The following is a 15,464-nucleotide window of genomic DNA, read 5'->3' on the forward strand; positions in this document are numbered from 1 at the left end:
TAGGGTTAAGGGCTACGGTTACAGTTAGGGTTAGGTTAGAGTGAGGATTAGGGTTAGGGTTTGGCTTTGGCTTAGGGTTTGGGTTTGGGGTTAGGGTTAGGGTTTAGGGTTAGGGTTTGGATCTGGGTTAGACGTTTATGGTTAGGGTTAGGGTTAAGGTAAGAGGGTTAAGATTAGAGGGTTACGGTTAGGGGTTAGGGTTAGGTACAGTAAGGTAGTAGTTCCTTGAGAGGAACTACGAAGTGCACTGGCGCATGGGGCCCGGGAGTGGGGTCACCTTAAAATGCCATACAAAATATCAAGGTTTAAAAGGATTAAAATCCGTTAAAATCAATTAAAATTAGGGGAAGGGGAGATAAAAGTTAGGGGAATCAGGAAAACCTGGGGGAGTGGGATAAACTGGATGTTAAAATTTAAAAAGCACTCTCATAAAGAGAAAAGGGAGCAGGAAAGAGCTAAAAAAAAAAGGGTAATGAGATAAAATAATAATAAAAAACTAGGACCACAATAAAAACACTCCACTGATTCTTTGGAGGGATGATGGAGGTAATGGGGCATGCCCAGAGCGGGACCCAAACCCTGCTTGATTGATTGTGAAAGTTTTTTTTACAGCGTTAAACTACAGCCCCTGGGTTGTGGCTGTAGGATGACACAAATTTGAGGTTGTTGGGATTAAAACACTGTTTAAAATAGATGTGGCCCTGTTGGGGTTTGAACCCTCAATCTCCAGTTGGTAGGCATTGATGTTACCTCTACACCATCCTGGGGGTACACAAAAAAAATTAGTAAGTAAGGACAATTCACCTAAATCAGAAGGGTTGTGGTAGGGGAAAGAAAAAGAAAGGTTTAGGGATTAGAAGGTTTGGGGGGGGGGGCAGGGGGTTAGGGTTAGGGTTAGGGTTAGGATTTAGGGTTAGAGTTAGGGTTAGGGATTAAGGTTAGGGTTAGGGTTAGGTTAGAGTGAGGGGTAGAGTTGGCTTAGGGTTAGGGGTTAGGGTTAGGGATAGTGTTATGGTTAGAGGGTTGGGGTTAGGGTTAGGGGTAAGGGTTAGGGTTATTGTTAGAGGTTTAGGGTTAGGGTTAGGGTTAGGCTTAAGGTTAGGGTTAGGGTTAAGGTTAGAGGGTTAGGGTTAGGGGTTAGGGTTAGGGATTGGTTTAGGGTTAAGGTTAGGGTTAGGATTTAGGGTTAGATTTAGGGTTAGGGGTTAAGGTTAGGGTTAGGGATAGTGTTATGGTTAGAGGGTTGGGGTTAGGGTTAGGGGTAAGGGTTAGGTTAGAGTGAGGGGTAGAGTTGGCTTAGGGTTAGGGGTTAGGGTTAGGGATAGTGTTATGGTTAGAGGGTTAGGGTTAGGGGTTACGGTTAGGGATTGGTTTAGGGTTAAGGTTAGGGTTAGGATTTAGGGTTAGATTTAGGGTTAGGGGTTAAGGTTAGGGTTAGGGTTAGGGTTAGGTTAGAGTGAGGGTTGGGGTTAGGCTTAGGCTTAGGGTTTGGGTTAGGGGTTAGGGTTTAGGGTTAGGTTTAGGATCAGGGTTAGAGGTTTAGGGTTAGGATTAGGGTTAGGGTTAAGGTCAGAGGGTTAGGGTTAGAGATTAGCGTTAGTGTTAGGGTTTAGGGCTTAGGGTTAGGTACAGTAAGATACGTAGTTACTTAAAGGAACTACGAAGTGCACTGGCACATGGGGCCCGGGAGTGGGGTCACTTTAAGGGTTAGGGTTAGGGTTAGGGGTTAGGGTTAGGGTTACGGGTTAGGGTTAGGGTCAGGGTTAGAGGTTTAGGGTTAGGGTTAGGGTTAGGGGTTAGGGTTAGAGGGTTAGGGGTTAGGGTTAGGGTCGGGGTTAGAGGTTTAGCGTTAGGGTTAGGGTTAAGGTTAGAGGGTTAGGGGTTAGGGTTAGGGATTGGGTTAGGTTTGGGTTAGGGTTAGGCTTAGGCTTAGGGGTTAAGGTTAGGGTTAGGGGTTAGGGTTAGGGTTAGTGTTATGGTTAGAGGGTTGGGGTTAGGGTTAGGGGTAAGGGTTAGGGTAAGTGTTATGGTTAGGTTAGAGTGAGGGTTAGAGTTAGGGTTAGGGTTAGGGGTTAGGGTTAGTATTATGGTTAGAGGGTTGGGGTTAGGGGTAAGGGTTAGTGATAGTGTTGTGGTTAGAGGTTTAGGGTTAGGGTTAGGCTTAAGGTTAAGGTTAGGGTTAGGGTTAGGTTAGGTTAGGTTAGGTTAGGGTTAGGTACAATAAGATACGTAATTCCTTGAGAGAACTACAAAGTGCAGTCACTTTAAGGGTTAGGGTTAGGGTTTAGGGTTGGGGTTAGGGTTAGGGTTAGGGGTTAGGGTCAGGGTTAGGGTTTACTGTTAGGGTTATGGTTATGGTTAGAGGGTTAGGGTTAGGCTTAAGGTTAAGGTTAGGGTTAAGGTTGGAGGGTTAGGGTAAGGGGTTAGGGTTAGGGTTTGGTTTAGGGTTAGGTTTGGGTTAGGGTTAAGGTTAGGGTTAGGATTTAGGGTTAGAGTTAGGGTTAGGGGTTAAGGTTAGGGTTTGGGTTAGTGTTATGGTTAGAGGGTTGGGGTTAGGGTTATGCTTTAGGTTGAGGTTAGGGTTAGGGTTTGGGGTTAGGGTTAGGTTAGGAGGGTTAGGGTTAGGGTTAGAGTTGGGGTTAGGGTTAAGGGTTGGGGGTAAGGGTTAGGGTTAGTGTTATGATTAGAGGGTTAGGGTTAGGCTTAAGGTTAAGTTTAGGATTAGGGTTAAGGGTAAGGTTAGAGGGTTAGGTTTAGGGTTAGGGTTAGGGATTGGGTTAGGGTTAGGTTTGGGTTAGGGTTAAGGTTGAGGTTAGTCTTAGGATTTAGGGTTACAGTTAGGGTTAGGGTTAGGGTTAAGGGCTACGGTTACGGTTAGGGTTAGGTTAGAGTGAGGATTAGGGTTAGGGTTTGGCTTTGGCTTAGGGTTTGGGTTAGGGGTTAGGGTTAGGGTTTAGGGTTAGGGTTTGGATCTGGGTTAGAGGTTTATGGTTAGGGTTAGGGTTAAGGTAAGAGGGTTAGGGTTAGAGATTAGGATTTGGGGTTAGGGTTAGGTACAGTAAGATAAATAGTTACTTTAAAGAACTACGAAGTGCACTGACACATGGGGCCTGGGAGTGGGGTCACCTTAAAATACCGTGAATTAAAACAGGAATTAAAATCAGTTAGAATCAATCATAATTAGGGAAGGGAAAAGAAAAGTTAGGGAAAATGAGAAAAACTGGGCAAAGTGAGGTAAATGGATTTTAAAGTTAGGGTTAGGGTTAGGTTATGGTGAGGGTGAGGGTTAGGGTTAGGGTTTGGCTTAGGGTTAGGGTTAGGGGTTAGGGTTAGGGTTAGAGGGTTAGGGTTAGGTTTATGGTTGGGATTAGGGTTAGTGTTATAGGGGATAGGGTTAGGGGTTAGGGTAAGGATTATAGTTAGGGTTAGGGTTTAGAGATAGGATGTAGGGTTAGAGTTAGAGTTAGGGTTAGGGTTAGGTTAGGGTTTGAGTTAGGGTTAGGGGATAGTGTTAGGTTATGGTTTAGGTCAAGTCTAGGGCTTAGGCTTAGGTTTTGGGGGTTAGGTTTTGTTGTATACAATGGAGTTCTATAGGAGCCACACACCACCAGGAAATGTTGTCAATTTAATAAACAAATGTTTATTATTTGAAGTTGAGTTCCAAAGTTAAGTGTGCCATGGTTCTAGACAAGAACAGAAATTAGCATTAAGTAATATCATCAATATCAACATCAACAATATCATCAAGTATCAACGATTCTAAATTTCATGTCAATTAAGGTCATATCAGAATAAACAAACAAATAAACTCTTGAAGCAACTAAATCATCACATCAGCACATTGCAGATTTCATTACTTACATTGATGTGGTTTCAACAGACACACAGCATGGCATTTGTTTGGAACCAAGGACAAAAAAATGAGTGTCAATCTGGGCCGCCCCTTTATAGGAGGTGTCCCAGGAAGTGGGCGTAGTCCCACTGAGACTGGTGCTGCAGATTAAAATGTTCAGCTTCTCCTCCTGGAGAGGAGGGTTAGTGCAGGGAATGAATGGATTTCTGACACAGCCGCCCCCGGATTTGTGCAGCAAATACGTGTCAGTTAGGGGTCCATTTCAGAGAGATGGATTAACCTGGAGACCGGGCGTCGGTATTCGTGGCCTTTGATTGTCACTGTGGCACTGCGAACATTCCCATCCTTCCCAGGGTGAGTTTTGGTTATTCTTCCAACAGGCCAGGATGCTCGGGGATATCGTGGATCAATGACCATCACCACCTGACCGGTGTCCAGGTTTTCCTGGTCAGTTCCCCATTTTTGCCCGGTTTGAAGGTTGGGGAGATAGTGGCGAAGGAAGGCTGCCCAGAACTGATCAGCCAAGATCTGGCTGTGACGCCATCTATGTCTGCTGAAGAGGTCACTTTCACAGTAGATGGCCAGAGGAAGGGAAGCATCCAGCTGCTCCATGAGCAGCACATTTGGTGTGACCAAATTGATGTGGGGCAAGGTGTCAATCTGCCATAGTCTCTCTACATTCTTAAACAGCTCACTCTTAAAGCAGGTCAGGGTGTAAGTTATAGACATTTGCCGGGCTTGGACTAAGCTAGCTGGCCCTTGGAGAGTCCACCCTAATCTGGTCTGTATGGCTACTGGACCACCAAGGGGCCCCATAATCACTGGCTCTAGGGGTGTAATGAGATGGGCATAGTCTGAACCAATAAGGACAAGAGGGCATACATGATCAATACGTGCTAGTGGGATACCTCTGAGATTGGGGTACTGATCTTGTAGCTGTTTGAGAGGGTATGTGTGTTCAAACAGTCCGAGGTTCTCAGCAGTGAATGCTTCACTGATGTCATGCATTTTGTCTAGCTGGTTGATCGGGGAAATGCCAAATGACACGGATGATCCATCCAGTTGCACTACATCCTGTCTCACTGTGAGTAGGGAGATGGTTTCAGGCTGGATGTTGAGGCACAAGCGCTGGACAGCCTCAGGGAGCACAATAGATCTGTCTGCACCATCATCCAGGATTGCATGGGTTGCAAGAGTCCTTCCCCCATTTTGAAGATGCACATTAACAACTTTGAGCATGATCTTGTGGGAGCAGTTAGGTTGATCTATGTACAGGAGCTCTGATGAAGAGGAGGCTACCATATATGTGGTTGTCTTTTTAGTATTAGCATCATGGAGCACAGTTAAGTGGAGCTCCTTGCACATATTACAGGGCTTCTTCAATGTGCATTTGTCTGCCTTGTGCATTCTCCCACACCGGTTACACCTATCCTTCTCTTTGGTCCATTTCAAAATGTCACTCATAGGGAGTTTCTTGAACTCTACACATGCACCTAGTAAATGGTCTCTAACATTACAGTAGGGGCAGTAAGGCTTAGGCAGGTTAGCATTTACCTGTCCTTTAGAGGGAGGTCTCGGTGTGGAATCGGGCTGAGGCACAGTTGACAGGTAGACCATGGAGCCCTGTTTGGTGGGCTGGTGTTCCTTGACAGGACGTGGCCTCTCTGTTTTGTGGAGTTCAACAGCTCGCTTGGAGATACGTTTGGCTCTTGACTTTGACTGGAGTCAAGTGGAAAGGTCATGAATGGAGTAGGTTTGGTTCGCCTGTCCAGTCAGAATGCCACGGATGATACAGTACTCCACAAATGAGTCTCTATACTGCACAGGGAGCTTGCTGAGGAGTCTATCAACATGAGAGCCACATTTTATCTCTGACCCATTGGAGACCTCTAGGGACAGCAACATACCCACTAGAGAATGGACAGATAGGGAGAAATTATCAAAAGCCTCTACATCACCTATGCGTATGACTGGGGAGTTCAGTATTGCCCCCAACTCACTCTGTACCAGTAGTCTGGGTTGAGCAAATCTCTCTTGAAGTGCTAGGAGGGCAGTGGAGTACGGTCTTGAATCATGCATGCTGGATGCTGCCAGTTTGTGAGCTCCTGGGGGTAGAACATGCTCCAAGAGGATCTGATACTTATATTCCTCAGTGAGATGGGGGGGATTGTCAAGGAGATTATCTAGGGCCATCTTCAGGAGGGCAAAATCACTTTCCCATCCACTCCTGAATATGGGAAGTGAAGGCCTTGGCCATAGGCTGAGGCTATAACCAGATCTGTGATGTTGGGGGTCTGAACTGGTGGAGCCTGTGAGTAAACTAGCAGCTGCTGGGTTGACATAGCTGGTACTGGGAGTGTGGATAAATGACTAGAATGGCTAGGAAGGGATGAGGGCAATATCTGGGATGATACATGGTGGCTAGGAAAGGTGGCTTGGGCAGATACTTGGGGAATGGACCAAGTGACCGATGTAGCAGGGTTCAAAGGCAAAAGAGGGAACTGAAGAGGGGCTCTGAACTTGGCCATATTGACTGAGACATGGGGAGTTGAACTGAATGAGAGGTTGGAGGTGATGCTTGAGGGATGGAGAATTTAACTGAATTAGACATGGAGAGTTGCACTGAATGAGAGGTTGGAGATTGAGGTGCCTGGGGCCTGGGGAGTTGAGGTTGAAGCATGGAGAGTGGAGATGGCTGAGACATGCGCATCCTTTGAGGGGCAGGAGTGCCTATCCTGGATGGAGGGAGATTGTAAAAGAAAGAGCTGGCTACATCTCCATTAGATGGTGAGGGGATACGAGCAGTTCCAACCAGGTGATCTCCCAAGACTTCAGGGGTATTCTGGATGGTGAAACTAGTAATGAGCTTTGCTGTCTCTAACTCCCTTTCCTTGATACGAATATGTCTGTCTAGGTTTCTCTGTCTAATGAGTCTCTCCCTCTCCCTGTGTGCTTCTTCCTGCGTTCTCTGAGCATCTCTAGCCTTCCTATCTATGAATGCACATTTCTCATCTAGTTCGTCTTCCTCCTGCCTTTATTTCCTAAGCTCCTCCAACTCATCTTGCTTTACCTTTTCATCAAGGATGCAGTGCCCGGTGTCGCTCAGCCTACAGGTATAACTTCCACTCAACCTGCTGCTGTGCTTACTAACCACATAGCCTGTAAGCTGGCTAGGGGCTGACTTGGAGTAATGAGTCCCCTTCCTCTGGGAGCTACGTGAGCCATGGGATTTAGTGGGTGCTGGATACCCTAAGCGGTCAGGGTGTATTTCTTGTAGGTCTGGCCCCGGGCTCATGGCTGATATCCGACTTGAAGGACCATTGTGTTGGATACAATGGAGTTCTACTGGAGCCACACACCAACAGGAAACGTCAATTAAATCAACAAATGTTTATTATTCAAAGTTGAGTTCCAAAATTAAGTTTGCAATGGTTCTAGACAAGAGAGGAAAATAGCATTAAGTAATATCATCAATATCAACATCAACAATATCATCAAGTATCAAAGATTCTAAATTTCATATCAACTAAGGTCATATCAGAATAAACAAACAAATAAACTCTTGAAGCAACTAAATCATCACATCAGCACATTGCAGCTTTCATTAGTTACATTGATGTGGTTTCAACAGACACATGATATGGCATTTGTTTGGAACCAAGGACAAAAAAGTGAGTGTCAATTTGGGCCGCCCCTTTATAGGAGGTGTCCCAGGAAGTGGGCGTAGTCCCACTGAGACTGGTGCTGCAGATTAAAATGTTCAGCGTCTCCTTCTGGAGAGGAGGGTTAGTGTAGGGAATGAATGGATTTCTGACAGGTTTATGGTTGGGATTAGGGTTAGGGGGGATAGGGTTAGGGTAGGGTCAGGGGTTAGGTTTAGGTTTAGGGTTAGGGTTAGGGTTAGGGGTAGAGTTAGGAGTTAGGATTAGGTTTAGGGTTAGGGTAGGGTTAGGATTAGGGTTAAGGATATGGTAGGGTTAGGGGTTAGGGTTAGGTTTTAGGGTTAGAGATAGGAGTTAGGGTTTAGGGATTAGGGGTTAGAGTTAGGTTTTAGGGTTAGGGTTAGGAGTTAGGGTTTAGGGATTAGGGGTTAAGGTTAGGTTTTAGGGTTAGGGTTAGGAGTTAGGGTTTAGGGATTAGGGGTTAGGGTTAGGAGTTAGGGTTTAGGGATTAGGGTTAGGTTTTAGAGTTAGGATTTACGTTTAGGGTTAATTTAGGGTTAGGGTTTAGCGTAAGGGGCTAGAGTTAGATCTTATGGTTAGGTTTAGGGGTTGTGGTTAGGGTTTAGGGTTAGGGTTTGAGTTAGGGGTTATGGTTAAGTGTATGATTAGGATTAGGGTTAGGGTTATGATTTCGGATTACAGTTAGGTTTAGGGTTTAGGGTTAGGGTTTAGCGTAAGGGGTTAGGGTTAAGGCTTAGGGTTAGGTTTAGGGGTTTTGGTTAGGGTTAGGGTTTAGGGTTTGAGTTAGAGGTTAGGGTTAGGGTTAAGGGTTATCATTAGGGTTAGGTTAGAATTAGGGTTACGGTTAATTTACGATTATAATTAAGGTTAAGGTTTAGGGTTAGGGTTATGATCTCGGATTACAGTTATGGTTAGGGTTTACGGACAGGGCTTAGGGTTAGGGTTAGTGATCTCAAGGTTAGTTTAATAAATTATGTTGTTTTAGTTTTATAAATGATTCCTTTTTGTAAACCCTCAAAGCAAAGATACACCGGTGTTTAAGTTTGTATTTTATTCGTCCAAAATGATTTTGAAAAAAACCCAAAACTTAGGAAACACACACACAATTTTAATTATCAGTAATATCATCCACATCCACTGCCGACTCATTCAGAGCAAGTTTCACTGTTCAAGACAAGTGCAGATTACATAATACTGGCACACATAAGACTTTCACACTCAAAGCTGGAAGGGTGGAACAGATGGGGGAGATGGATTTATGCTCATGAACAGGTTAGCAACACAACATGCTTCTCTGTTTTAACTCATACTCATGTAATAGACTTTTTGCTGTTACAGGTTGGTAATTGTTTTTAGTATGTGTTCACATTACAAGTCATATGTTCACTTGTGGTTTTCTTGCATAATTACAGTGATCTGTCATTAGCTCTAATGTGTAATGTGTCTCTGAAGCAGCAGGCATGCCCACACTGCAAAACTCGACTGTGACACAATCAACAAGAAAACACATTTGTGAGACAAATTATGGTATTCAAGCCCCTCATGGAAACTAATAGTGAACATATGTGTGATAGTTTGGCATGGATGATGTCAAACAATGATTCTGTTGTCGTTCTAATCATTCAGCTCATGCATACACATTACATTCTCATGTGACTGGTCTCAATTATATCACATGACCAACAGTTGGAGCTGCATCCAATCTAGGGGCACACACTAATGTGATTAAAATCTGATAAAACTGTAAAATATATCAGATTTGCAGCACATTGATGCAAAAAAAAAATCAGACTCAGGATCAGAATTCTGTCTATTGATTTGAGAACATCTGTAGTTATTTGATGGATACCAGCTGAATTTGGGCCATTGTTTGACAATGTGAGTATGTTTACACAACTGAACCTTTTCTGGAAGCAGACCCACCAAAGCCTTTGAACATCTGGGTCTCATGTGGAGACTATTTTCATCTGAGCATCTTAACTGGACTCTGTCCTGTTTTATCACCGCATGAGGCTGAACTCAGTCAATTTGCACGTCCCAAAGAAACATCTCTCTTCTGATCATCCTAGTTGGTCATTAGCGGGAGCCTTCAGCTTTTACAGAGTGCTGCAACAACATTTGATCATAGAATACCCATCTGGTGTCTCTATAGTGGTCACGTCTAACCTACAGGTGAGTTTAAGGTTCTTCCTTGGGCCCAGCTCTCTGAATCAACACCATGTGTGCCATCACTCATCACGTCTTCCCCTTATGGATGCTGGTCGTTCTGATTGCACATCATTTACCTTTGGTGGACCGTGTTGCATCAAGATTCTGCACTACTACACACAAGGGATGCCTAATGTGGGTCTGTTCTGCCCATAGACAGACCAACACACAAACACACACACACACACACACACACACACACACACACACACACACACACACACACACACACACACACACACACACACACACACACACACACACACACACACACACACAGGACACAGTGGTCAGTTTGGTCAGTGGAGGATATACTGCATAGTAACTAATGTTCAAATGGATGAGAAGAACCAGTTCAGCTCTGGTGGAGGTTACACCGGTGTCCCTTGCCCACTCTGTTCAGAGTGACTGTGGGTGCTGCAGTACTACAGACGTATTGTTTGCTGGTAGATATATTAGTCCGTGGTCTGAGGTTCAGTGCAGGTGTCTGTGGCTGATGGATAGCAGTATTGAACCATCAGTATCTGGTTGTTGTCCTTCAGACCAGCGCTGTGTGAGGCCGCCTCAGCTCCTTCCATAGCTCATCTTGGCTGAGCAGATGCTGGAAGCAAAGCATCATGGGAGTGTTAATGGGTTACAGAGGATGGGAGTCAGTGTTTGAACCTGTGCTAACATGACACATTTAGCCTCTCTCTACATGAAAATATATGAAGATTGGGAACATTACACTAAAGATACCTCGTTAAAAATCAAACGTAACAAAATTTTGGCTTTAGGATAAGAATCTCATTCACTCGTTCATCCGTTCATTTTCCACTACTCCTTTTGCTTTGCTGGGGTTGCTGGAGCCTGTCCCAGTGGACTTATGGGCGAGAGGTGGGGGGACCATTTGGATGTGCCACCAATGCATCGCAAATCCACACGAAAGACGAACAACCACTCAAGCACACACTCACACCTTCAGACAATAACCATGTTTTATAACTTTATAAAAACTGATGTGCACATCCATATTTATCTGTACTTCTCTCCATTCTGAGGTCCAAAAAATAAAGATGTGAAGAGATGTAATTAGTAGCTAAAGTCCATCAATCTACAGCCCAAAATACCAACAACCATCATCATCATGAGGTTAATCGGTTAGGTCATCGGTCAGGGCTGCGTTCAAACAACTAAAACCTTTACTTGCAAATGTACGCAACAGTAAACACGTAACAAGGAATTCTTGACAAGAAGCCTTGAGGGCATTTCCCATAATGTTTTGCATTTGACTAGTAACACCTTTAATTAGCTGTAACTGGAGTTAATGGTGAAACCAGAGGTCATAACGCTCTGAAACTAGCAAGCCTACTTGTAGGTATAATAGGATATTGTAAAAGTAATCTACAAGTATCATGCTTACGAACATGAGCATGATCATTTGTAACTAATCATTGGGAAGGCAGTGGCTCAGTGTTAAAGCAGGCGGTAGAGCGGGTCGTTCAATGTTCCTAAGATCGGCGGTTCGATTCCCACGCCTGCCCCAAAAAAACCACCCAGAGGTAAGAGGTGTCAGCTCACCTCTGGAGCACTGCAGAGGCACCCTCAAGCAAGGCGCCGTCCCCCTTTACAAGTTGCTCATATGGGGCCCGCCACTACCTTCCCTGCATACCTACAGGCCCCCTCTTTGTGTGTGTGTGTGTGTGTGTGTGTGCTACTGGGTCCTGTATGCACTAACATGCATGCATGCGATTGAGGTGTTTCACTAACTAGAGTGTGCTTTTAATTTCCCTTCGGGGATCAGAATAGTATATAAAATAAAATAAAAAGATATATATCAGAACATGATAATTTACATGCTGTGCAACTTAGGTTGTCTAGTGGGAAGTGTAAAAAATGGGATTGTACCTGAGATACCTAATGGCAGGTTAAATAGACTGTATTTACTCTGATAGGTCAGATTACACATCACCTATATTTATATTAAAAAGTCACCTTTCCCCTGCATTCACTTTCACATGGAAATAATGGTGTTTCCTCGTTCACTGGAGGCGTGGATTCAGGTGGATCATGTGACATGGATTTACATACATGTATCTTATCCAAATTCATCAGAGTTCAGATACCGATACCTGTTTGCTTCAGCAAACAGGACGGGAGCAAAAGAACCAAAACTGGAATCCGCCTGACGACAGCAAATAAGAAAGCAACATTAGACAGACTTCACTCCAGAAGTCAGTGAGCTCCCTCCTAATGATCACACAACCCTCTGGTGATTAATGACGTTTGTCCCGTGGATCGACTTTACATCAGAGTGACTCAGACTTCTGCTGCAGCCGATGAGGAGCTGCTGGCTGGTGAGACAATCAGCTGCACGAGTCATTAAGAGCAGCTTGTGTGTGTGTTGGTGCTTACTGTGAGGTTGTTGATGCTTTCAGACACAGCTTCTATTTGTAACATGGTACCCTCTGTGATCGCCATCTGCAACACACACACACACACATGCACACACACACATAGATGCACCCATGAGCCCTGACAAGTCACGATTACTGTACGTGCATTCAGTTTCTTTGGCTTCAATGTTCAGTATTTAGTAAAATGCTGCTAAAGGCAGAGTCAAACCACAACATGAACCTGAGCGAGGTTACCATGGTAATGGTCCACCGATGGGGGGATGTTGGTGTCATAAACAGTTATGACAGCCACTATGGTGGTGAAGATGAGGATGATGATGAAAGGTTAGGGGTAGATGCAGATAACTCGGACATGCTGTTGAGTGTTTCTCCACCAAAGCATCGTCATCATCATCATGATGAAGATATTTGTCCTGATCTTAGGGATTAGTATTGATATAATCAATCATTCATCAATTAAAATAAGACATGAAGAATAGGAAATGCAGGGCGGAGCGCTTTATGTCTACTTCTGTTCAGAAAGAAAGAATCATTGTTGTACACACAGGATTTTATTTATTAAATGATTTGATCATATTTTTACATTTACATGACCACATGTACGCTTCCTTTTGCAGAGCAGGATTTTCTTTACTATAAAAATATCATTACAGAAAATATGAAAATAACAGTACAAAATCACCACCTCAGGTTCCAACTAAATGTGCCATTTCACCCTTTCCTCTGCAATTACATAAATATTAAATAAAAACCCTCTATAATGTTATGCAAATATTGCACAAGTTCATCTCAACCATGTGACAAAACTGTATTGAACTGGAAAATCAGAACTGGGAATGACGGAATGACTCACTCACACACACATCAAATCATCTAATGGCTTAATACTGTGTAACAACAGATGTCCATATATACTGAGTGACAACAGGAAGTGATGTGACAGGAAGTGGAATCCAGAGAGACGCTGCGTTCTCTGGTGAAGAGTTAGACCATGGCACGGGTGTGAAACTGAGGTCAGGTTAGTTAGGCATCTGACTGGAAATAAAATCAATACTCTGGGTGTGTAGATTCACGGCATCAGTAAACCCTCCATGACGGCGGGTCTACCTGGGCGTGCCTGAATCTCTCCACTCATAAGGCACAGGGTCAGGTTTAGAGGGGGGGGGTGTTGGGAGGGGGCTGAGGTATTATGAGCCACAAGCAGAGGAAGTGGAGCGGGCGCAGTGACAGCTGATTGGCAGATGAGGAGTGGGACGGCTAAACGCTGCCGTGTCGTTGTCACAGCTGTCACGCCGACGGGTCCGCCCTGCCGTCGTCGAGCCCCACCTGGTCCCTGGGACGGTCGGACTCTCGGTCCAGGATGGGGCTCAAGCCTCTGAAGCCCGCGTAGGGTCGAACCTGCACCCCGTTGGCTGTGGACTGTCCCGACTGGGGCGAGGACGACTCGACGGGGCAAACGTAGTCCGTGGACTCGTCCGGCCGTTTCCTCCTGAGGTGAGTCAAGTTAGAGAAGCCCAACTTCTTTGGCTGCGACGAGAGGAGATGAACAACCATCAGGGGGGGATTCAGGGGGCAACAAGAGCGCAGATCATACAAATGTCCTGAGCTTGCTTTTGCTGACTAATGACACTGATATGAGAATGGACAGTGATATCCTTTATGAAGTCAGCCTTTACTACAGTCTGCACTTATAATTGTCCACAAAAATAACCACATAAATACTCAACGATCATGGAAGTAACATTGGATGTGAGGTCATGAATGGGTCGCCGGTGAGAGCGCTGTGGTGGATTATGGTTCTATTCACCAGAGACTCAGAGCTGCAGCTGATGGCCGGGTCTTAGAGGCGTGAGGAGGAGCAGAGCGGCGTCGGGTCTGCTCTGCTCTCACAGGCTTAAGGACGGCGAAGGACCACAGCTTAAACTGAGCTGACGCTCCACCTCAGATTAATGTGCACAGGCTGTGTGTGTGTGTGTGTGTGTGTGGGTCCTCTTAACGCAGCATTGTTGCCTCTGTGTATACCTTACCTTGACTTTAGATGTGATACTGAGCGGGGAGTAGCCTGCTGCTTCTGTGTACTCCTTCTTCTCCTGCTGAGCTTGTGCTCCCACCAGGCTGTTGAAGTTGGTGGTCAAGTGGCGTCGGAGCAGCGTTTTTTGTGGGGGGATGTTCAGCAGCATGGCCAGCGTGTCCGAGTTAAACCGAGGCTCCAGGATCTACCAGAGGAGTGACACAGGTGAGGCGTTCCCTGAAGAGTTTCTGGCCAGCGAGCAGCGTGACTACTTGTGGATACTCACTACGAGGCCTCCGTGAACGCCGCTGCCCCTCAGGTTTGGTGCATACTCTGCCAGATCCACCGACCTCAGCCACTCCATCACTCTGTGGTTGGACCACTGGACCACCTCGCTGGGAGTGAACTGACTCTAAAACACGCATAAAGAATGAGAAGGATTTCTAAAGCTTAATTTCTTCCTTTTGAAAATCTTGTAAAACAAACCCTCCTACCTCGTTGCTGGGCCGCCGTTTCAGGCAGTTGGGGTGGAACTTGTTGACGTGGAGGACATGAATGGCGCACTTGATGCTGAGGTGATGCAGCTGGCTGGTCACTTTAAGGAATAACAAGTCATTCTAGGATTGAGAGCAGACGGAGAGATGGATGCAACTCGAACAGCATACAGAAGGAGTGAGCAACGAATGCAGGTTTTAGGGACTTTTTAATAAGAAATGAATTAATTGATTTAAATTCCTTCAACTGATTCAATAAAATAGACAAAGCTCTGATTTAAATGTAAAACACACCACAGTGAGGTACTGCAGCATCTGCCCATCCACTCTTCCGTCATTGAATTGGTCTTTGTACTGGGGGAGGCCGATGTCATCGAGCCAACCTTTAGAACATAAAACATCACGGTTCTTATGAGGAAACCTCAGAAATGATTCAGCGAGTGATTCATTCCGGTACGTACGAGTGACCCAGATGTAATCCAGCTCTGCAGACATCTCCGGCTGCTTGCTGCTCATCGCCTTGATGGCCAGCTGCAGCTTCTTCCTGTGGAGTGGATTCTTCACGGCCAGCTCCTGCAGGAGAAATTGCTCATTTCATGTTGTGACAGTAACTTAAATCTCACAGATGACATCACAGGGTCACCTGTGGACCATGTGACATTGCTGAGAGCGAAACTAATGAGCAGGTTTGAAAAGCAGAGACGGGCGTCTCTAAGCGCCGGAAAGACAGGCGGACGGCGGCAACGATCAGACAGGTGGAACTGAGATATCTCTGACAGGCTGGACGGAAGATTATTTTGTCAGCTGAGCCTGACGGAT

General features: G+C 45.3%; 1 protein-coding gene across 14 annotated transcripts in view; it reads right to left on the reverse strand.

The window, feature by feature from the left end:
- Positions 1 to 12,680: 12,680 nt before the first annotated feature.
- ppfibp2b (PPFIA binding protein 2b) overlaps positions 12,681 to 15,464 on the reverse strand; it is a 77,523-nt gene continuing 74,739 nt past the window's right edge. For all 14 annotated transcript variants that reach the window (XM_068311989.1, XM_068311991.1, XM_068311994.1 and 11 more), the window contains 6 exons: positions 15,107 to 15,218; positions 14,940 to 15,028; positions 14,646 to 14,768; positions 14,438 to 14,563; positions 14,168 to 14,356; positions 12,681 to 13,667 (listed from right to left, as the gene is read on the reverse strand). In XM_068311989.1, the coding sequence (XP_068168090.1) occupies positions 13,428 to 13,667; positions 14,168 to 14,356; positions 14,438 to 14,563; positions 14,646 to 14,768; positions 14,940 to 15,028; positions 15,107 to 15,218 (879 nt within the window). In that variant the 3' untranslated portion in view covers positions 12,681 to 13,427. The remainder of the gene's footprint in view (positions 13,668 to 14,167; positions 14,357 to 14,437; positions 14,564 to 14,645; positions 14,769 to 14,939; positions 15,029 to 15,106; positions 15,219 to 15,464) is intronic.

This window comes from Antennarius striatus, chromosome 4, assembly GCF_040054535.1.
Source record: "Antennarius striatus isolate MH-2024 chromosome 4, ASM4005453v1, whole genome shotgun sequence".
In the NCBI taxonomy this organism is placed as follows: Eukaryota; Metazoa; Chordata; class Actinopteri; order Lophiiformes; family Antennariidae; genus Antennarius; species Antennarius striatus.